The following is a 23,864-nucleotide window of genomic DNA, read 5'->3' on the forward strand; positions in this document are numbered from 1 at the left end:
ACTGCACACACCAGAATAATTAGAAGTGAGCACTGCACAATAGTATTGAGTTTGTAGAATGAAACTGGTGGTGCTGAAGACCCAACATTGGTATATACGTGTCAATGAAACACAGGCATGTTTCACATAACTTTAATTTGGACTCACACCAGCCTGGTACCATGCACAGTACACATTAGTGTCTGGCTGATTAAATGAGCCTCGGGAGTGCATCTTCTGTATTAATCTCATATGAAAGGAATGTAGTTCATCAACTGTGAGACCGTACCACAGTTTGAACCAAAACATGGTTCAATCTGAAGTCAGAAGTGGGACAATCAGGAGAAAACCACACTACCAAATATTAATGTAAAGGTACCATAAGGGAGTTTAATAGGGCAGATACAGGTCTTTCTGTGCCATTTCTTCTCATAAAGAGCTGTCAGGTGTTGGAACGGGTTGCCCAGGGAAGAGGTGGAATCACCGTCCCTGGGGATGTTCAAGGAAAGGTTGGACCTGGTGCTTAGGGACATGGTTTAGTGGGTGACATTGATGGTGGGGGATGGTTGGACCAGATGATCTTGAAGGTCTTTTCCAACCTTAATGATTCTATGAGTCTGTGATTTGGTCTTAGCGCTGGAGAAGGTCCTGGATCTAGTAGCAGATGTAATATGTATGACCGTACTGTGTAGGACATTTGAACCCAAGTTAAACTTGCAGAGTAGCAAAAACAAGTTCTTTGCCTTATATCTTGCTGGATTTTCAAAATATTGAAAGCTTTTTATGTTCTCCTACCAAGCTCTTTTGAGATATCCATTAAAATTTATGTTAAATTAAAATTGGAATGGAAGCAGATCAGACATCAAAGCTCATGGCACTAGATGAATCCATATGCTATTAAAGGTTTGTATATTGCTTTCCCCATCCTCAGGAAATGCAAAGTACAATAGAAAGCACTGCCAAGTCTTTTTTAAAAACAGATTATGCAGCCAAATTTTTATTCTTGGCTATTGATAAAAGCAATCATGAGCTTGATGTACTTTTATGTTTGTTTCCAGTGCAGTTAGAGGCAGAGGCAGAGAACAGGATCAATAAGAAATTATTGTTTCTATCATTAACAGGATATTATTTACCCCATGGTCTTCAATGAATGTTCTAGTGAGATGGCAATCCTGTAATTAGAGACTATAACCTATAAATATAATGGATTCCTGGTACTTTAAAGTGATAATAGAAAGATGGTCTTGGAAAAGAAATCAGTGCATTATCACTTTCATTTATAGTCAGAGCACAACACATACAATGAGAGAATTGCATATGTGCATTCGCTGACTGATGCTTTATGTAGACACAGTTGTAGGCAGCAATAGCCCACTGAAGAGAGATTTTTTTTTTTTTTTTTTTTTTTTTTTTTTGTGGGGAGGAGGAGTTGTTTTGTATTAGAACTGAAAGAAACAAAAGATTGTTAATGTGATGTTTCCTTCCTTTGTTCAAATTCAGTGCTGAGTACAAGCGGAGAACTAAGTATGTGCAGAAAAGCTTGAATCCTGAGTGGAATCAGACTGTCATTTATAAAAATATCTCTGTGGAACAGGTGCGTAAGTGGTAATACTATTCAGTGCAATTTGCTGCTATATTTATTTATGTGGTCTGCAGTGCTTATTGTGCAGTGGCACTGGCAACTTTGTGAACTCCTAAGAAATCTTGCCAAATTCAGGGGAAATTTGTAACTATTTCCTCGCCTCTGATAGAGATCACTATATCAATTCTCTTTTCTTGTTCTTTCTATTCATAAAAATGATCTTTTGTGTGGATTACATTCATAAGCATGTCGTAAGTATGGATGTGTTATTTCTAAAAATGGTTATGGAACACAGGGAGGGGATAAATCCAGACAGAAGCTGCTGAAGTAGATGCAGAAATCAGCATCACTCTTGATTCCAAATACCATGCAAGTTCACAGAAAACACAGGTCTTACAAACATTTTCTTGTTCAAAAATGTTTATGAAATGTAGAGATGCGTTTACATTTAGCAATAATTTACAGCAATGGTTTTGAAATATGAATCTGTTCAACAAAATTCAGAAGAGATTTAATTTCCTTGTTACAGAAAGATTTAAATCACATCTGGGGAAGAGTTCAACGGAAGCCTTCTGTGTCTATTTCTTAGTTGTTTCATAACTCTAACTGACCCAGGGGGTTAACTGAGGCAGTATGTAGCAATCCAGTCTTCTTTTTCTCCATTTTCCTTTTTAAAGAGACCTTTTACTGTCTGAAGAAGGCACAATGGACAAAATGATCAGCCTGTTTAAATTATGAAGCATGTTTTATAGAATAACATCTGTATGCACTCCCAAATCTTTCTGCCTTTCTTGGTGTTTTGTTCTTGATGCTTTCAGCTTTGTTTTTCAAGGCCATCTAATTTTTCAGTACTTCAGAAAAAAAGCCTGCAAAGATCAGATTCTTTCATGAACCAATTTCCAATGCTTTTAATATACTTCTCCAACATGACACAAAGACCTCAGTATTATCTTGCTAACTTAAAATTTGCTTATTCATTCTTCCTGTTCATTGAGATGAACATAGATTAAAACATCATATTTTGCATGGAGCAAAACCCCTCTCACAGAGGGACTTGCATGCTTGCTCATGCAACATACACATCTTCTTGCCATTAGGGGCGCTACCTGAGATTTACTTTAGAGGCCCCCTGTTATCTACATCTAACCATTCATAGTGGTTTTGATTTGCTGGGTTTTGCATGCTTTTTCTTGTAGGCTTGCATAAATGGTGGTTCACTGACAGTGAAAGCCTAAGGAATAAAAAAAAACATGAGGTTTGTATTCTTGCATTATAAACCCTAGGTCTTCTGTGTTTGATACGAATGTTTGGTAAGTCTTAGCAATATTTCCAAACAACGTGGTCTGAGCTTCCCATTTAAGAAAGACTCCTCAGTTTACTTAATTTGCTTTTTGGTTCTTCTGTGACATTTCCAGAGCTGTAATTAAGGGTGTTGGATGTTCAGTGGCTGTTTGGCAATTGGATAATCTTAGTCTAGGATTTATTGGACAGAGATCTATATGTTAGAAAATCTCTTTATATCTTTGATGTCAGTCTTTTGACTATTGCTTGATGAAATTTGCTTTTAGGTTACATATTGAATTCTTTGAACTTTTGCTTTCTGTTTGCAGATCTCCTTTTCTCTTCCTCTCATACTTTCATGCAGTGCTTACAATTATAAATGCATAAGTTTCATCCTAGTATCACATATATTGTATATTTTGTCTTCTCACACAGAAGTGTGTGCAGGCAATAGTGTTTTCTTATATGTCTTTTATCTAATGGTAAGATACTGATGTCAGTGTTTCTTATATTGTGTAAAATTCAGTGCCTTGATTTAGAGAATGTACAATAAACTACATTCATAACTCACCAACTAATTCCACCGTGATGGGAAGTACCCTCTACAGTTTAAAGAACTATCACCATATAACAGTACATTGCTTGCACTCATAGCTCTCATGCATAGAAATTTCACAATAGTTAGGAGCATGAAGAGAAATGCAAGATAATAATCATGATAGACTGAAAATGAGTGTTCTGGCCAACAGACAAGCATAGCTGCATCAACACCAAGCTGTAGAGTTAGCAGTCATTCCCTAACACAAACTCATGAGTCTTTATAAATATTATTTCTTCAAAGAAGCATTTCCTTATCCTCCATCAAAGCACGGGTTGCTTGCTGACAGCAAATAAGTATCATTAAATATTTCCTAATATAGTCCTTTCAATGTCACTGTCTAGACTTTAGCTAGTTGTACAATTTTCCATTTTCCTTTACTCTTTCATAACCTTGCTGAAATTAAAGTGAAAATAATTATGGGAAATACATCTCTCTTTGAAATGAAACTGACTTTTTCAAGGTCAGAATGATTAGTTTTATAACATAGTACATTCCATTTTAACAGAGAAAAAGAAATAAATTAAACTGAATATTTAGTAATTTGACGTTTTTTTTTTAAGTAACAAAGTGTAGATAATTACGGTTTTACAAGAATACTGAGTACACACATTACAATATTGCATAATAATTGCTAACTCAAGTCATGTGCGTACTCAGATAAGGAAAAGAAGCTTTAGTATGATTTCAGAAGACGATAAAAGTTGAAAGTTCTGTTACTGGTTAGGTCACTGGTCTAATGTATGACCACAATATAAGATGTGGCATTGTTTGCCTCAATTTCTTATTTATTAAAAAGGAGGCAAAAGTGTTTCCTTAAATAATGGATATAATTCATTAAAGCGTATGGTTCTTGCTATTGTTCATATTCTTAAATTGAAGATAATATATTTAGAAAGAGTATTATATTCAAGATCCTTCAGTGATTCAGGAGCCTAAATCTTTTTTCCAGAAGTGAGGAAAGATTTCATATGAATCAGCAAGGTGCTGGCACATAAATCTTGGACAAGAAAATGTAAGTTCCTAAATTATCTATCAAAAGTCTTTCTGTCCTCCCGCATACTGAAGCACAGCATTATAGAGATTAGTACCTTTAAATGTTAAATATCAATGGAAACATAAATAAGTATAATGCATAAGCTAATACAATGCCTTTATTTCTACTCATCAAATATCCTGACTGAGATTGCAAACTTTTAAAATATTTCTAAACTGATTATAGGAATTTACTTTCTGCATTGGAGAAAAAAAGAACTGCATTAAAATGATGTCTTTCTTCCAGTCATAAGTTGTATAAGCTTTCCCAAGGAGAATCCATCAAATATTTCAAGTAATGCATTTTAATTACATGGGCCAGCATTATCAGTCACAACACCAAAGGACCTCTAGACATTCAAATCTAGTAACAGACACTTCTGTCATATGTGGCATTGGTTTGGTCATCAGTAAGAGAAAATATTATTCACATTGTCTGTTTCTGCATATTCTTCTTTAAATTATGTTTTTCCTCAGCAGCCTAAAGCTAACTGGATTTCTCATGTCATAATGTGCAAATCTTAGGTGTTTTTCTTTCTCTCTCTCTCTCTCTTTTTTTTTTTTTTTTTTTTTTTTTTTTTTTTTTTTTTTGATTTTTCACTTCCATGAGGCAAAGTCCAAAATTAGTTGTGGCTTAGTAGCACTGTTTTTGTAACGTTCTTTAAACTCAAATTAGCTTCACAACATTTGTAAAGTCATCTGGGTCAAACTGCTCTGCCTCTTTAGGTGCACCTTCTCATTTGCTTGTGAATGCATTGCCTACTTGTAGGAGCCTACTGTCATATGGAGACCATTTCAGAAAAATCATTTTCAGTAATGCTGTCAGTTAAATTTCTGATGGGAATCTGAACCTCTGTCTTCACAAGCTAAAATTGGATGATGTAAGGCAAAACTTGCTTTCCTGTGACGGTATAATGGCTGCTTTTAAAATCCCTAGCCATTGAGTGTTCTTTGCCCTTAGTAATAGTACATAAATACATCTTCAGAAAAGCAAATTTTCCTCCTCTTTAAAACTCATTTCATTTACTGCCTAATAAAGCTGTTTTGATGGTTTTTCATTGTCATAATATTTCATAAAAGCTTTATCAAATTAAGAGGCTTAAAATAGATGACTCAAAGAAATGTAGAGTACTGCAAGTTTTCAGCACAGTTTTATTACCATAAAAAATGCTAGCAAAGTAGGATTGCAGTTACTGGAAAATCTTCTATTTTCCCATTTCCACAAAAAAATATTGCAGCTCCATATTTGTTTGTTGTTGTTGTGTTATGTTGTGTTGTGTTTTGTTTTGTTTTGTTTTTCCTCTGGATCTATATGTTCTTCTCTCTGTCCTTGCACAGCCATAACTTGCAACAATTAACAACTATATCCTCTCAAAATAACAGAGGTTGAGACAATGAATTTCTGAAAAGTATTTATGTGATTCCTGTTTTTAAGGGCAAAAATGCATATACTTAGTATAGCATCTAGCAGAAAATAGTATCACCCAAGAAACTAAAAGTAGCATGGACCACAGGTTGCTCAACTTATTTTTCAGGTTAGTTTTCACATTGCAATTTTGATACTCTCTTTGAACAGCAAAGAAAATAAATTTTATTTAGTCAAGGTAATCCCCTTTACATCTATTCTGTAAAGGATATTCAAGACAGAACCTTTCCCTTGTTCAACTTTTTGCTTACTTTTTGCATGGTATTTTTAAGAAGAATATGTTAAGCGTAGCCTAAATAGGTAGGATTAAAACAAAGAAAGATTAAGGAATTGCTCTCAATTATTATTTTTCGTTTTTAATCTTAGTTTTCAAGTCATGTTTTTGCCTTCTTAAAGAATACATCATAGATGCTAAAAAGTAACACAATTTCCTTTTGTGTTTTGAGTTTACTGGGATATGCTGATATTAATATGATTTCTAAAGAAACTGGATTTGCATAGCTGTTCATTTTTCTAAAATTAGCTGTGACCAAAAGATATTCATAATACATAATAATAAGATGAAATTATTAGTTAAAGGCAATTTAAAATTATTAAAAACTGTCTGAACCTGTGTTATATTAAACCAAGGGGAAGCGGAAGTAAATGGGAAATTATGCTCTTCTTGAAAGTGTATGTAATGTACAGTAAATTTTATAGCTTATGATTTTGAACAACAACTCAATCTTTTTTTGTCCCTTTCTCCCAAGCAGCAAATTAATAATCAGAGCAGCTTCTGTTGGGATGATGACCTTGATTATTACATAAGATTTCTGGTTGTGATCTCTTTTATTCAAGTATGTGAACAGTGTTCTGTTTTCTTTAGCAATACTTAGAAGTGTCCAACAAATACTTCACTTACAACTTTGTAGCCTGACTCCACAGATATCTCATACTCCCCATGATTTTGTCCTTCCCTCTGTTAAGTCATGTTAATTTATTTGTTGCCTCTCTGCTAGCCTTTTGCTCCAGTATACAACACCAATATTCAATCTTGTTCTCCTTACCATCAGTCAACCTTCTTCTTCCCATCTGTCCCCATGGATCCCTGGGATGACACTCAGATCAATCTTTCTAACAAGGTCAACTGCTTTGGACGTCAGTTTCTCTGCTTTGAGATATCTTTTCATATAAAAACCTTTGGTGAAAGATACCTTTTTGTATAAAGACCTCTGGTGAAAGGTCTAGAGGGGAAGATGTATGAGCAACAGACAGCAGACATCCCTTAGTTTGTTCAGCCCAGAGCAGAGGAGGCTGAGAGGAGGGCTCATGGAGGCCTGCAGCTTCCTCACGAGGAGAGCAGAGGGGCAGGCGTTGAGCTCTTCTCTCTGGGGACAGTGATAGGACCCGAGGGAATGGCATGGGGCTGGAACATGGGAGGGTCAGGCTGGGTGTTAGGAAGTGGTTCTTCAGTGAAAGGGTGGTCGGACACTGGAACAGGCTCCCTGGGGAAGTGTTCATGGCACCAAGCCTGCTGGAGTTCAGGAAGCATTTAGACAATGCTGTCAGAATTATGGTTTAATTCAACTGTGTGGAACCATATGTTTGACTTGATGATCCTTGTGGGTCCATTCCAACTCAGAATATTCTATGATTCTATGATAAAAAGACTTACTTCTTTCTTATGTTAGCCTGTTAGAAGGGTGCTTGACACAGCTATCATGTTTAACACAGTATGCAGATAATAAATTTTGATGGCTGTCATTACTGCCTGGTGGTAAAACTTGTCCATGTCCGGACCATTTGTAGAGTCTCATTGACTGCACTGAACTTGTACAGGTATTAAAGCGAGGTCATCACAGGTGAGGCTATTTCAATAGGGTGTTTTAAATAACACATATGAAATTTCAGTTTAAAATGGTCTTGAACTAAATGTTGAAGTTCAGACCACTCAGACTTGATAATGAGAAAAGCTGCAGAAGTACAAAAACAGGGCTTTGAAAATCAGTTTGGCTCTTGTGGTGGTCACAAAACTGTCCATCTGTCACTATAAAAAAGAGTACAATGAGGAGCTAATTAAAAGATACCACCATACATAATTGTTTTGAAGTTTATGATAGCAATGGGGTTAATTTTCTTTTGACTTAAATTGCAGCTGAAGAAGAAAACACTGGAAGTGACTGTATGGGATTATGATAGATTCTCATCAAATGACTTCCTTGGTGAAGTGAGTATCTTCTTTCTTTCTCTCTGCCCTTGACCAGTTAGAAAGGTGATGAATGGCTTGTTGGTATTTGGACAATGTTTGCTTACAATGTATGGGACTAGTAAAAACACATTAGGTATAAACTTTCTTACAGCACAACATTACTGCTGACTTCACAACAACTGATCATAATTTCCTTCATTCACACATATAAGATGCCTGTCTTCGTCTTGGTAAACTGTGGGTAAATTCACTCAGGACTCAAGAGAATGTTACTTCACTGATTTTATTTATCTGTTTATTTTTTTGATCCCAAGATGTGACTGAATGGTGGATTCTTGTTGTGACTGATAAAATGCCAGCCTTGATTTTAACATAACACAGGAAGGCTGAGCAGGTATCAGTCTTTGGAAATTATTAAAGGATTAAATTTTGCCGTCAAGACACACGGTAGCATATCCACAATTAACAGCAAGAGTGAGTTATTTGGTCTTTCAGATTCAAGGTCTCCTTTATAACACTAAAAATAGCAATATCATTGCCAAAGTATAAGTGAAGGCGAAATCTTGTAAGGCCTGAATAACCTTAATACCCTGGTAATTAAAAATAGATGAGTGATCATGGGAATCAGTGTGATCTCTCTTTTAAAAGCAAACAAACATATGGACATATAATACAGAGTTACCAGCAATAAGTATGATGTCAAATAAGTAATTAAAAATGTTATTACCAAAGAGGATTATAATTAGAAACGGAAGCCCAGAAAAATCGATTGCTCAAATTACTGTTCGTATACAGAGTAACTCCGAATACCTCTGCTTAGTCTGCATTTGAATTTAGCTAAAAGGCATTCAGTTCAGCTCCAGTACCCATTTGTGTAATTATAAAACTGAGCAATCAGCGTCACTATTTGAACAATTACTAAAATAAATGTATAGGAAGCAGCTACATGATTACTTATTTCCTGCATGCCACATCAGTATTCCTGTTGGGTTCAGCATATTTTTCCAAAAGCTGGGTTTTACTGAATATTTACGTCATTGTCATTTATGACATTTAGAAAATGGATGCTCCAGCAGCTGCTTCTACAGGAAGATTTAAACTTTGCCTTCAAATATTTTAAACCTCTAGAACTATTTTATTTATTGAATTATTCAAACTTAAACATGAAAACCATACTTCATGGAAGAACGTTGGGGAAAGACCAACCAGTGTACCTCAGGACCATTTTGAAGTCCAGGGTACTCAATAAAATGGGATATCCAAATTCTGCCCTACGGAATTTGTAATGGACTTTCACAAAGGCACAAGCATAGCTACTTATGGGTATCAAAGACTGCTGAAAAACTGAATAAATTCAGCATCACTTGCATGCCCCAGAAGGTACATGGCACATTATGGTTCACATCGACAAGATACATCTCTCTTCTCCAAAATAGAGCTGCTAGCCAGTATTGCCCATTAGGAACAATCCTCAACCATGTGTGGTGGTTTTACCCAGCTGGGCAGCTGAGCTCCGCCACAGCTGCTCTCTCACTCCCCTTACTCAAAGGGAACAAAGGAGAAAATATGATAAAAAGGGCTCAAGGGTTGAGATAAGGACAGGGAGATCGCTCAATTATCGCAACAATTATCGTCATGGGCAAAACAGACTCAATGTAGAGAGATTAGAGACATTTATTGCCTATTACTAACAAGCTAGAGAAGTGAGAAACAGAGAAAAAAAAGTAAAAACACCTTCCTCCCATTCACCCTCTTCCACCTCTTCCCCCCAAGCAGCGCAGGTGAATGGGGGAATGGGGGCCCTGTCAGTCCATGACATTTCATCTCCGCTGCTCCTTCACAGTCTCTCTCTTCCCCTGCTCCACATGGGGTCCCTCCCACAGGATGCCATCCTTCCCAAACTGATCCTGTGTGGACTTCCCACAGGCAGCAGCTCTTCAAGAACTGCTTCAACGTAGGTCTGTACCACGGGGTCCATCCGTCGGGAGCAAACTGCTTCAGCACGGGTCCCCCATGAGTGGCAGCTCCCCTCAGATCCCCTGCTCCTGCATGGGCTCCTCTCCACGGGCTGCAGCTCCGGCCTGGTGCCTGCTCCTGTGGGGGCTCTCCATGGGCTGAAGTCTCCTCCAGGCCACATCCACCTGCTCCACCAGGGGCTCCTCCGTGGGCTGTGGTGTGGAGATACGCTCCGCTGTGGGACCCATGGGCTGCAGGGGGACAGCCTGCTCCACCAGGGGCCTCTCCACAGGCCGCAGGGGAGCTTCCGCTGCATCTGGAGCACCTCCTGCCCTACTTCTGCACTGACCTTTGGGTCTGCAAGGCACTTTCTCACTCCTCACTCTCCCAGCTGCTGTTGTGCGGCAGTTGGGTTCGGTTTTTTTCCCCCCTTTCTTAAATCTGCTCTCACAGAAGCACAAACATCGTCGTGTATTGGCTCAGCTCTGGGCAGCGGTGGGTCCCTTTGGAGCCAGCTGAAACTGGCCCTTATAGAGCAGCTTCTGGATTCTTCTCACAGAAGCCACACCTGCAGTCCCCCACTACCAAAACCTTGCCATGTAAACCCACTACACCATGCTGTCTTGCAAGTTATTCACCAGAACATTAACAAAAAACACATGAGAAAGCATGCTAAGTAGTTAATCCATGTAGATTACTTTTAGACTTAACCAGAGAGACCAAGCCAGGACATATTTGACCTATGAAGCTGAAAGAAAAACAGGAAAGAAAAAATGCTTCTAACCTCGTAGAAAATAAAATAAAATAAAATAAAATAAAATAAATAAATAATACAGATGTAAAGTAACTTGTCCATCTCTAAACTTCAAGATGCTTTCTTTTATTCAAGGTCTTGCAATAAACTGCCAAAGAAATAGTTCCCTGAGGTAATCACATGCTTTATTTGTCTAGCACTTCTAAAACTTCCCTACTTGACATTATTTTTAACCCTCTCACCTTAGAGATAAATGCGAGGCTATTTTTGTCCTTTCCTTCACTCAAGACTGTGATGACTCTTTAGTACTTTAGAGAATCACAGAATCACAAAATCATCTAGGTTGGAAGAGACCTCCAAGATCACCTAGTCCAACCTCTGACCTACCACTAACAAGTCATCCACTAAACCATATCACTAAGCCCAACATCTAAACGTCTTTTAAAGACCTCCAGGGATGGTGACTGAACCACTTCCCTGGGCAGCTCTTGGCCCTTTCTACCACAAAACCACTGAGTGTGGAAGGGTCTTTATTGCTCCCATTGTGTTGGTTTTTTTTTAGGATTTATTTTTAAAGAAATTTCCCAAAACTCCTAGTAGCAATCCAAGTGGCCTAGAGAAGATTTTGGCTACAATATTTTTGCTATTTTTTATTTTTATTTTTGGCATGTTGCTAGTTTAATTGCCACATTACCATTTTGTCTTCCTTTTTCCTGCCTGTTGAGGTGTGAGGCTTAAAGGGCCTATTGCACTTTACTACTATTTTTGAAAGTGCAAAGGTATACCTGTTCTTTTATTCTTTTTTTTTTTTTTCCTACAAATTCTGCAAATTTGTGGAATTTTGAAAAGAATCAACAAGACCCAGTCTCATACTACTGAAGACCTTATTTAAAACAAATATGAAATTATTTGCCCCTTTCCTGACAGAAAGGAGAAAATAGCTGTGCCCAATTCTTCTGTTAGGATATAGAAGAGGTAGAATGACTAGTACCCTCTTTTGCCTTGCTATCAAGCAAGTGCTCACAAGCTACTCCTTAGCCATCTTGGTATGGAGTTATGTATAAGCTAGTAGTCCCTACTGAGATCCTGCTGAGATGTATCAGTGCAGACACAGCACTATGCTAACAAATGTGTGTTTCCAACCACAGCTGGTTTACATCAGGCTAGGTTAGAGCATGAGCAGAGAGTCCTGAATCTGATAGCGCACAGCCTTTATGCCGTTATCTGTTTATATTTGATTGCAACTTCTAGTAGCACAACTGTAGACTCTTCTGCTGTAAACCATCCTACATAGATCAGATACAAGCCATATATTGTGCTTTGATTCATTTATAGGTATTGATTGAGTTATCCAGTGTCTCTCAGCTTGACAACACTCCTCGGTGGTACCCTCTGAAAGAACAGAGTGAAAACGTTGATCATGGGAAATCTCATTCTGGACAGAGTAGCCAGCAATCTCCAAAACCATCTGTCATCAAGAGCAGAAGTCATGGAATCTTCCCGGATCCCTCTAAGGGTAGGAATGACTCAGTGCACCTGATATGAAGTGTTTTTCCAGATGACAGGAAAACCTTTGCTATTTCTAAGTTCTCTTGGAAACATAAAGATACTGCTATGAAGTTTGCATAAATTTTTATTAAAGACTTATTTCTCTCTGTGGTTAATTTATCAGAGACCTGTGCTGAGGCCTAATTCGAACCAATCAGTGCCGGACAGCTCACTGAGTATTTGTGTCATTAAAACAGCCACACCTAAGCTCTATGAGCTTTTCACATCTACTACATTCTGTGCCTTTTTCATTTTTTTCTGGTAGCCTTGGCCAAATTCAATACATATTTAACTTCCTATTTTTTCACATTCTTTAAATATTCTATGGCATTTTATCTTCTGGAAATGTCACGTTAATATTTTATAGAATAAAAATTATGCTGTAATAATGCATATGCATATCCAGTCAATGATAATGGGCTGTAGTGTATTTCACATGCATTGGAAATCAGTGGAGCTGATACAGTAGAATTATACTAGGGCTTACAAAAGGAGAATTGATCTCAATGTCTCCTGCTCCAATAAATTTATCTCTGCTTTCTTTCTTTCCTTTTTTTTTTTTTTTCCTTATACTAAGTACTGGTGGCCAGTAGCAATATCAAAGCAATAGCAATCACAAAAACACTCTAGATGAGAGGCTCAGGGTGATAAGACTTTGGTCCATCTCTTCTCTATTTCTCAGTAATGTTTTGCTAGCAAATGGTGTCTATATAAGATCTATATCCAAATCAGAAGTTACTACAGAGGGTTTTGCAAATTAGAGCATTCATTTGGCAGGACAGAGGGTAAAAGTTCTTGCATTACATGAGAATTCATTAACAGCGTAAGGGATACTGGTTATCCTCTACATACTAGAGAAGCATAAAACAGGAAAGTCTTTAGGCTACCCCATTGTTCCAACAGTGTGAACCAGTGCCGGAAGCATAAATAACAGGTGATAGAAACCTATTAACAAATGAATTGTTCCCTGGGCCAGGGAATGGTGAGGAAGTAGAAAATATGCTTAATAAGAGTTTCCTAATCACAATATATCCTGAGACTTTGAATTGTGTTGCAAAGCTTTATTCATTGTTCTGGAATGTAGCTAGAGAGGCAAACTGAGAGAAAGAAAATGAGTTTGTTTTTAATAAATGCAGCAGTTGTGCTTCTCCATTTTCTTGTTAGACATGCAGGTGCCCACCATTGAGAAATCCCACAGCAGTCCAGGGAGCTCCAAATCTTCTTCTGAAGGACATCTGCGCTCTCATGGGCCATCCCGCAGCCAAAGCAAAACCAGCGTTACTCAAACCCACCTTGAAGATGCTGGGGCAGCCATCGCCGCTGCTGAAGCAGCTGTCCAACAGCTTCGTCTTCAACCAAGTAAAAGACGCAAATAAATTCCTCAGCATGGCAGCTTAATGTTCATCTGTTGCCTTTTTCCCTGCTGTCCTTCCCTTTTATTCTTTTTAATGTTCTTGGCACACTGTGCTTACTCTTTTCAATGTCTTTCTTTGTGTGCCTGTGTGTGAATACATATAATTACAATATTCTCTTGTATTTAGAAGTCTTTTATTTATTTATTTATTTTAATTTATATAGACTGCAGTGAAACTGGCTGTTTCTCCATCGTTCCCTTCACTCATGGTCCATGATGTTCCATAGTTGTGCATGACTCACAGAGAGTGCCATTGTGTGGTGGTGTTTTGATGTCACTAAACAATGACCAATGAAGTAACCAAAACCAGCAGAGATGCAGCTGCCAGCTTTGCAAGTTGCACACAACAAGTACGGAGGACACACTAACAAGATATAACTATGAATATTAATCAGCAGGACAGTACCATATATTAAAGAGGAAAAAAAAAAAAAAGATGTAAAGTTTAAAAAAATATATTTTTTTTAACTGCATGGTTAAGATACCAATTTTTGAAGCATGGTTGTAAATATTTAACTTTTTTTTTTTGAAATGAAATGTAATGCAACCTTCTTTCTTAGTCTCTCACATAATATCATATTAGTGATGAGCAAAACAACAATACACAAAACCATTAAACACATAAAATAATTTACAACATCAGTTTTTGACATTGTTAACAAGTTGTCAAAGTCAGAGTTGATAGCTAAGTCAGTCTTCATAGTTCAATTCTTCTTGTAATTTTTGTACCATAGGTTGATTAAAGGTCAGGATAGGTTTTATCTGACATCTTTAAACAGATTAATAAATTAGAACTTTTCAATAAAAAAGCAAAGCTCTCCAGAGATATAAGACCAGCCTCTGGTTGTTGAGGATTTAGTTAATGGCAAATTCAAACTCTCTGACAGTGGATTCATTGTGTTTGTCTTCAGGATTTATTATGATATGCCATAAACTTACCATGGTATAATTCAAAACCTAAGGGGAAATGATTTCCTTTGTCTTCACCATCATTAATAAAAGAAACAGCCAGTTTTAATACTCTTTAATGCTGTGCATGTGGTGTCTCTGGTGTTTGAAAACACTACTTATTTAAATACAGACAAAAACACTTCTGTTTGCATGAATAACATTTAAGCTGGTTCCATCTGAGGATACATACTCTGGGTTTCCATTTCACCCACACTGCCACAGCAGCACATAAAAGCGGTCAGTCTAATCATGCCAGGAAGCAGCACAGACACAGCATAGCAGGAGTCCTCCCTATTCAAAGAACTCAGTCTGACAATCTGCCTCCACCAGCCAATGACAACAAAGACCAAAGCCAACTAGCCCTCAGGAAAGTGATGTCTGATGGACCAGTCAAGCCTGAAGGAGGTGAGCGGAAAGACATGGTTAAGAAACCAACCACATCCCAAATCCTTCTTGCCATGTCTACTAATTCATCACAATATTTAATTATTTATTTTACCCCTCCATTAAGTGCTGTGTTAACATAAATCAAGAACTCTGCTTGATTTTTCTACATCATCGCATAATTCCTTATCATAAAAAAACTGTGCTAAGAAACATTACAAAACAACAAAAGTGTACACTACCATTCCACTGGAGAACTTAAATCTTTGATGAAAAACTTTGCTCATGTTGTTACCTAACAAAAAACATGTAACCACATTGGTCTGCTTAAGCGTGATTAAACATATCTTGTGACAAAACCTAACTACACATTTTTGTTTCTGGAATTCTAATTGGGACATCAACATTTTTATTTTTTTTTCTCTGTATTGTTATGCCATCAACAGAGATAATTTTTTTTAAACCACCAGTGGAAAGGAAAGTTTTGATCCATGTATAGCTTGATCTCTTGATAACTTTTCCGTCAGACTCTTAAATTCTCTTCTACCTGTAGACACCTGTCCATCAAACCTAAGTGCTGCATATCATCAACTTAACCACTCATCACAAATAAAGAGCCAGAATCTCAGTTGGTTCAAGTTGACAGTGTTCTTTTGAAATCTGGAGCATTTTGCATATTTCCAAAAAATCTGAGGGATTATCCCAATAAACTTACAGACTGGACTCCCAGATCTTCTCTTGTGTTGTATTCCCTTTCCAATCTCATGCAAATCATCAAAGGTTTTTCTGTTAACAATATCACACACCATGGGCCATTGGATCTGTCTGAAAATGTTGTATGAAAGAAAGAGGACATGATATTTCAAAGGATAAATATTAAATGCAAAAAGTCATTAATGTGATATTGAAATGGCTAATTAACAAGGGCTGATTTAACAAGTAATTTTAAATATTGTATTTAGAAATAATAACTTTTTTTTTTCTTATCTGAAAACTCTTAAATATGTGCATATATTATATTACATGTTACAAATATAACATGCATGTGTGCAGCGGCACACATATTCTTCTCCCTACAACTCAACTCCAGACACTCAGTTCAGGCCGAGGCTGAAGGAGATCATGACACTAGTTCACGACTGAAAGGTCCATCCTATTATTAGGATGTGTACCACAGAAATCTAAATAACTTGTGATCTTTTGAGGTGTTGTTTCTGTAGACATTTATTATAAAGTCTTGCAGTCCTACAGTGTCTTTTGGCAGAGAGGAACAATGCTTAAACCTTTTCCTTATCATATGAGCTTGAATCATGTTTCACATATATGGTATTTATGATAGAGCCAGGCTGTTGGCTTCAAGTACCTTTGCTACCAAGCATCTTTTCTTTTAAAATTGTGAAAAGGATATGTATTGATATGCATTTGGCTCATAGGAGTATTAGAAGCATCTTACAGAGTCCTGGGAATAAAAATGCACATTAATATTAATATATTAGTGAGGTTGGAGTTGCTATGAGGAAACAAGATAGTTTTGGTTTTTTACTTCTTTTCACTTCTGACAAATACAGACAATCCATGGTGGCCTTCAAAAATATTATAAGTTTGGTTTCAGATCTGTTTCTCTTCTTACAATTCCCAAACTAGTGTGTCCTAATTTATTCATATAAGGCAGGCCACATATAAGTACCATTTTGAGTTTAATGGATCTCAAATGCATTTTAACAGGAACAAAAGGTAAGATTAGTTAACTGCAGTTTTGTCGAGTATTCAAGTTAAAGTGGGAGAGATATAACCTTGAATGGAAAAGGTGCTAAGACACTCAAACCAGCTTTCAAAGTTCTTGGAAAAAAAAAAAAAAAAGAAGAAAAAATAAGGAGGAGGAAAAACAGGAGGTGAAGGAAAGAGAGGTCTTCCCTCTAATTCAGAAATTCTAGAAGTTGAGACAGTTGTGAGCGATGAATATTAGGACACCATCAGTCAGTTTGCAAGTTCATTTCTGTAGGAATGGTTCATGGCTGTGTTACCCACACCTATCATAACCTACCTTCTCGGCACCTGGAAAATAGCCCATTATGAATTGTCTTTATGGATTGGAACAGTCATTTTAGCAAGTTAGTAAGCAATGATTTTGCATTTTTTTTTTGTCACTAAATCTCAAAGCCCTTTCTTAAAAAAAAAAAAATTACAGATAATATACAACATTTTTATTACTATTAGCACTACTATACAGCACTCTGAATTTATCAGAGAACAGCACCTTTTAGAAAAGCTGTTTGTTTTTTTCTAGGCCAAGCATGCAAGGTGATAGCAATCTAGCAAGATTTCCACAAAGTCAATGGGAAAAAAAAAAACTCCGTTGCATGATTATCAGTCTTTCTACACCTAATTTAAGAATTTTTTCCTTTAACCTAGTCTCTCAGTACTTTTTTTTTCCTCTTGCATTGAATTGCCACTTGAAGAAAACAAAACAAAACAAGTACCTTCAGTCATTCTTAGAATGCCTCAGAGAAATCTTTCTCTACTTCTGAACCTAGGACCAGAACCTAGAACTATTGGATTTATTTTGTTACTTATTAATTGTATGTTTGATAAGAAATGAAAAGGAAATCATAAACAAAAACAGTATCCACAGTATACGTACAGTATTTTGTGAATGCATGGGCCTTGCATCACCTTAAGTTTGTTGGACTGAACTATTTCTGTACTATACTAATACTATATTCTGTATTTATTTTAAACAGTAAAAATGTATTTTAAGCAATCTGTTTTAAACTTAAGGTGAAGATACAACAGAAGACATTGGTCTTTGTTCAGCACGTTTGTAAAAGCCAATATTCAACTACGACATTTAATTAAAAATAAACCCTGAAGTATAATTTCCTTGTTGCCTGTGAGAGATAAGAGTGCAATCTGCAAAGAAACCAATTGCATACATTCCCCTCACACCCTTCAGAGAGGAACAATAACATTTCAGAGCAAAACCTTTGAAGGTAGAAGTTGCAAGGGATCCAAGCCAGAGGGGGACAGCAGTGCTTAGGTTTGAGTTCATTTGAATTTGTTTCTGTGAAAAAAATTTGAATCACTGCCAATTACACATTCACATAAAATAAGCATTCCTTTCAACATAAGCTGAGTATTAGGGTTTATCCACCAGACGAGTCAGTTTTCAAGATGGACTGATAGTCCATCTCCTTCTAAGTCAATAATTTAACCCACTGAAGGATCTTGCCCATTATGTAGAATTTATTGTTAGGTCACTTATGGTTTAAATATAATTATCTGTTCCTCAGATAACTAAACAGTTACAGATATTCAGATGAGAACTATTGTTTTTTTTCTGGGTATATGCATGTAGGTGTATCTCAAATATAGTTATTTACTGATTTTATGTAAAAGGCCTTTTCAAAGACGGTTGATTTTTTTTTTAAGTGAACAACATGCTTTAGTTTTTATTACTCCCAATAAGACAAGTTAGAAGGACAACGCACAACAAAATTTCCCTTCAACATCAGAGTAAAAAGTAAAAACATTCACCAGTTGGATCACAGTAAATTAATATCTAAGTAGCAAAGCTCAAATGTTATTGTAGTCATATCCATTTTTTTCTACACTTTCAAACAGGCACTCATAAGAGGGAAGCTGAGTCAATACCTTCTTGCTAGAACATCCATACAATGATGGATGCCAAGAGATCAGAGCTTTTAGCTGCCTTAATATGCACCTCCTTTTCTGTTTGGCACACATTAAAAAACAAAAACAAAAACAAAGCAATCGATTAAGCAAACAGCAGCAACAACACACACACACACACACAAAAAAAAAAAAAAAAAAAAAAAAAAAAAAAAAAAACAGGAGGAAAGTACTGCTTTGCTCCTGACCTGAATTAGTTAGCAATTCTTCAAGATTTATTAAAAATACATTGTATTTCAGTTCAATGTCCAAACACACCTGCTGGTACCACTATCACTAGGAGATGGGAACAATTTAATGTGGTACACACAATACATTTCTACAGCAACTTCTATCTATATTTCCTACATTTTATTCAGTATATATGTTCACCTAATGTGATAAAGGTTTTTCATAGAATCATAGAATGGCTTGGGTTGGAAGAGACCTTATAGATCACCTAGTTCCAATCCCCCTGACGTGGGCAGGACACCTCCCACTAGACCAGGTTGCTCAAAATCCTATCCAGCCTGGCCCTGAACACTTCCATTTTTTCAGCCTCTGACATTTTAAAATCACGGGATTTTCTGAAAACTTCCAATACTAACTAATGCCTATTTCCCATCTCACACAGAACATTTAATCTTTTACATTTTCTACCATGACCCAAAAGCTTTTTTTGTGATACCGTTAAGAGGATAATACTTCCCAAATAGTTGTGTGTCAAATGATTATATTGTTCAGAGAGATGTCTATCAGACCTAACACTGGTGACTTCCTGCAAGAATAAATGCACTGTGTATCAGCATTTTAGTAATTGTATCCAGATAAGTCCATCAAATTATACCTCTTGAAGACCCCAATTCGAAACACCTTAGCTCAAAAGGCAGCATGCCTGCTTTTGGCTTCTTTGGTAAAGCAACTTTGACAAGAGTTCACTTGAGTGTCAGCATAGCAGCAGGTTAAAGCTACACAAATATTAGATTTGATATATGTACCAACAAGGTATTGGTAGCACTCTAAAATCCATGATACAGGTCTGAGCCGGCACTGTGTAATTTCTAGCCACTTAGCTGTAAAAAAAATAAAGAATATAAATTATAAATTGACATGAACTGTCTTAACTTCTATTTACTGGTGTTAGCAACAATGTAGAGTGAAAGCAAATTGATTCCTAGGTTCTATAAAACTTTTGGATTGGGTTGACTGTGGATTTAAATGCCTTCTTACTTGGGCTCCCTTTAGGCCTATACCTATTTTCACACTTCTAATAAGCAATGCCATATTTTCATTTTTATAAAACAGTAATTTAGGATGCTTTCTTCACACTTACATAATTTACTGCCCTAAGCTGTTTTATGACTAGCTTCACCAGTCTCTTAATTTACCAGATAAATGGGCTTTAATATTGCTGCAAATAACCGATTTCCAAGAATCATTTTCAAAACAAGAACAGTACGTCCTCACTCTCTGCAGACAGCAATAATCTGAGGCTGTCTTTTGAGTCTTGTTTCAGTCTAAAAGCTGGCACATTTTGCTTTGGCTATTCCTGCTATTTATTCTTCCACCATTTTAAGATGACATGCAATTTCAGGAAATTGCTCAGATTCTTCATTTGATAACTCCTGTTTCAAAAGTCTATTAGATGGTAGCCTAAGCCTACGGAGCACAAGGAAGAAAATTATTTCATCAGGATTTCTTTGCTGGGTAAAGATATACCATCACCACATTTTCGGATGACTGCTATTCTGCCACCATTACTCACTTCAAATGGTAAATTGCTCTGCAAAGAGTTGAACTGAAATTTCACAAAATATCACTACTCAGTGTGTGGTCAAAGCTGTGCCTAATACACAGATGAGGCTGCAGTAGGTGAGACCATGATATAAAATACTGTTCAGTATGAGGAAGAATTCTGACTATCAGAACTGACCTGGTGCATATCCCTTGCTGATGGATTATTCATTATTTATCCGCACTCTGTTGCCAGTTCCCAAAAGATGCAGCTAGCAGTCTTGACAAAAGGATTTCATTCTGCAGAACTTCACAGAGCAAGCCAGAGCAGTACTTGCTTTTAGCATGAGCAACCGTTTCTTGAAAGTATGTAAATAGGCATTTGGGGGCAGCAAGAGCTTGAAGTACTTGAAACAGAAGCCAACTGAGAATGAAGAGCAGACAAACTTCTGTCAGAAGACTGTGTGTGTGACATGCGCTGTCATCTGTTGTTTAGCAGATAAATTTCCAAAGTAGATTTGTGGTTTCACCTGCTTCCATGGACTTGCATTACTCTGAGGAACCAGAATGATGCTATCAGCCTTCTTTGTTACCCAGGGCTTTTCACAAGACTGCAAGTTTTAGAGAACTCTTTGTTGTTGTTGTTGTTGTTTATTTGTTTTGTTTTGTTTTGTTTTCCCAAGCAATTACAGGCAAAGTCTCAAAACTTATTCCTGAACTCCTGCTCAAAAGCAATTTTCCATCCTCCTGCTTGGTTTACAAACAGGATTCTTTCGATGTGTTTTGATACTTTGGTTTTGGCTTCTAGACAGATACCTGTGAAGGGAAACACACAACTGAAAGGAAGAGAACACAGTTTCTGCAATTTAATGGCCAAGAGAAAGTTGAGTCTGTTCTTTTATCCACAGGAACCACAGAACTGCATAGTCCCATTTTTTAGTTCTAAATCTTTTTATTTTTCAGCTTTTGTTTTTAATGTCCACTCACTGTAGAAGAATAGCTGCAGGGTCTGACAGCCTTGGATTCTTTCTGTTTTCCTACTGACTGATTTGACTCTTCATAGCTATAGTCGTATGTGAATTATCTCTCTTACATTATGTTTAATAAAACCATGTTTTCTACTGTAAAAAAAAGACTTTTCTAAAAAAAAAAAAAAAAGGTACAATCATATCACCCATTCTTTCTTTTTTTTTTTTTTTTAAATTGAATTTAATTATTATTATTATTATTATTTATACTAAGGCATGAGTTACGTGTTTTCCCTGGATAAAAAAGTTTTCTGACTGGGTCCATAAGCCAAAGCACAAGCAAAAACATGAACAGAAATCTTTTTTTGCCATTCATGCACATGCATTCAATTAATACTGCAGTAAGAATAATAAATATATATATTTTTTGAAAACAACAACAACAACAACAAAAAACCTACATCAGAGATATGGTTCTGATTGACTTTTTCAGCATTAGAAACAATTCATTTAAGCAATTGAGAACTCTTCCAACCATTTACATATTATTCACTAGAATGCTTGAGCTGAAATTTTCGCTCATGTCAGCCTGTGGAGAAGGCAGTAAAACAATATTACTCAGTGGTAACGTTAACACTGCATTGCTGGCTACTGATTATCAAATCTTTACCCATCAACACACCTTCAAAGTAGAGAAAATTTATTGTCAGTAGGGGAACTCAGCTAAAATAATATTAGCAGGTGAAAATGAAATCAAAGCTACACCAAGAACAGAAATTCAGTGCACTCTGAGAAGGCAGTCTATATTAGAGATTTAATCTTTCATTTCGTATTTCTGTTCTTCCCAGCCCAATGGCTGGGCAGCCCAGACATCACTGAAGTTATAATCCTTAGAAAGTACCAAATACCTGGCAAAATGAATAAAGAGTTAACAGAGAAATATCTGAAAACGATACCTCTCCTCTCCCAGTAAGAAGCCAAATGATCATACTGGATAATGATCTTCAGATAAATTGAAATTACTTCAGCATCATGTGTAATTGGCAGCAAGACTTTGCATATGAGCACATGAGAAGCCAAAACTTCTCATATGAGAAGCAACAGGACCAGAAAATAATTTGAAACAACAAAAGGCAAGAAACAAAGAATCAAATGAACCATAGCTCTTCCATAATTTAGATACTTGGGATACTTGATTTTCAAATTATGCCAGTTCTCCTTGTCCAAGCTCCTATTCAAATAAATGCTGTACACGTAGGCGAAACATGAGCATACCTTGTATTATCAGGCACCTCTGTGATACCAGAAAAGAATATCCAAATTCTGTGCCTAAAAATACTGTAGTGAATCAATAGCAAATTATTCAACTTCCTAGAGACGAATACACCACCCTCCAGAATTTTGAAGTCAAAACCTAAGAATTTAGGCATTTTCTGGCACAGGCAGCTGTCAGCAGAAGCTCTAACTCAGAAGTAAACTTGCCCTAATCTCACTTTAGTTACTTGTCCTTTATGTGAATAGGAACCCAATTGTCCAAGAAAGGTGGTGATTGCTCTGAGTCTTACAAACCTTCACAGACCTTTTTCAGGCCTAGTAAAACTGGAAGGATACCAGAGTGAACTCAGCCTTTCTTGTTAAAGTTCCTAAGACATTTGTATTTGGTTAAAGACAAAAGGTAGGACTGGAAACCAATATACAAACTAGTTCTTTGCATGTGAGAGCAGGGAAAAAATTCTAACTTGTGACTTTACAGAGTGTAATCTTACTTCGGTTATTCTAACAGACAAAATATTGTCTGGCAACAGGCATCACCACATCTTCAGAACTTATAAACATCCTATATAACCAGCAGCAGTAGCTTAAAGGTTTAGATTTGTCTGTAAAAAATACAGTCATATGGAAAATGCGTGTGTCTCGTGAGTTATGGAGGAGTTATCTGTATCCAGATTTTGAGTTTGTCACAAAAACAGCTCTAAATCTATTTTTGGATTTCATCTCTTGTCACAAACTGATGCGGTAGTTCATTACTCTCATAGAGCAGACAGAAAAAAAAATAAGAACATTGAACTTTAGAATTTTCAAAATCCAGTCATGAATCTAAACTTAGGCACATTATACCCATTCACCAAGAGATATTTCAGAAAACAATCAATATAGGAAAAGATGTAAATTAGGGAAAACAGTACAGAAACTAAAAATATGGCATACTGAATATATCATCACGATACAGCTCTGTCAAAAGAAATAATTATATTCTGATTATAAATGGATGTAGAACAACAATTAAGCCACTTATAAATGCCTAATTCAAGCTTATTTGGCACATTAAACTAAATTCTAGATTTTAGAAATCCACCAGTTATAAGAAATTACTCCAGGCACTAGATTTTACAATGA

General features: G+C 36.5%; 1 protein-coding gene across 6 annotated transcripts in view; it reads left to right on the forward strand.

Annotated features, from left to right (window-relative positions):
• The window catches only part of PCLO (piccolo presynaptic cytomatrix protein), a 372,356-nt gene that overhangs the window by 293,592 nt on the left and 54,900 nt on the right, over positions 1-23,864 (forward strand). For 3 of the 6 annotated variants that reach the window (XM_040548286.1, XM_040548303.1, XM_040548300.1), the window contains 5 exons: positions 1,480-1,573; positions 8,036-8,107; positions 12,135-12,315; positions 13,512-13,706; positions 14,935-15,117. In XM_040548286.1, coding sequence (XP_040404220.1) covers positions 1,480-1,573; positions 8,036-8,107; positions 12,135-12,315; positions 13,512-13,706; positions 14,935-15,117 — 725 coding nt within the window. The remainder of the gene's footprint in view (positions 1-1,479; positions 1,574-8,035; positions 8,108-12,134; positions 12,316-13,511; positions 13,707-14,934; positions 15,118-23,864) is intronic. The other 3 variants (XM_040548292.1, XM_040548308.1, XM_040548314.1) reach the window with 3 other exon arrangements.

The sequence above is a fragment of the Cygnus olor genome, chromosome 1 (genome assembly GCF_009769625.2).
Source record: "Cygnus olor isolate bCygOlo1 chromosome 1, bCygOlo1.pri.v2, whole genome shotgun sequence".
NCBI lineage: Eukaryota > Metazoa > Chordata > Aves > Anseriformes > Anatidae > Cygnus > Cygnus olor.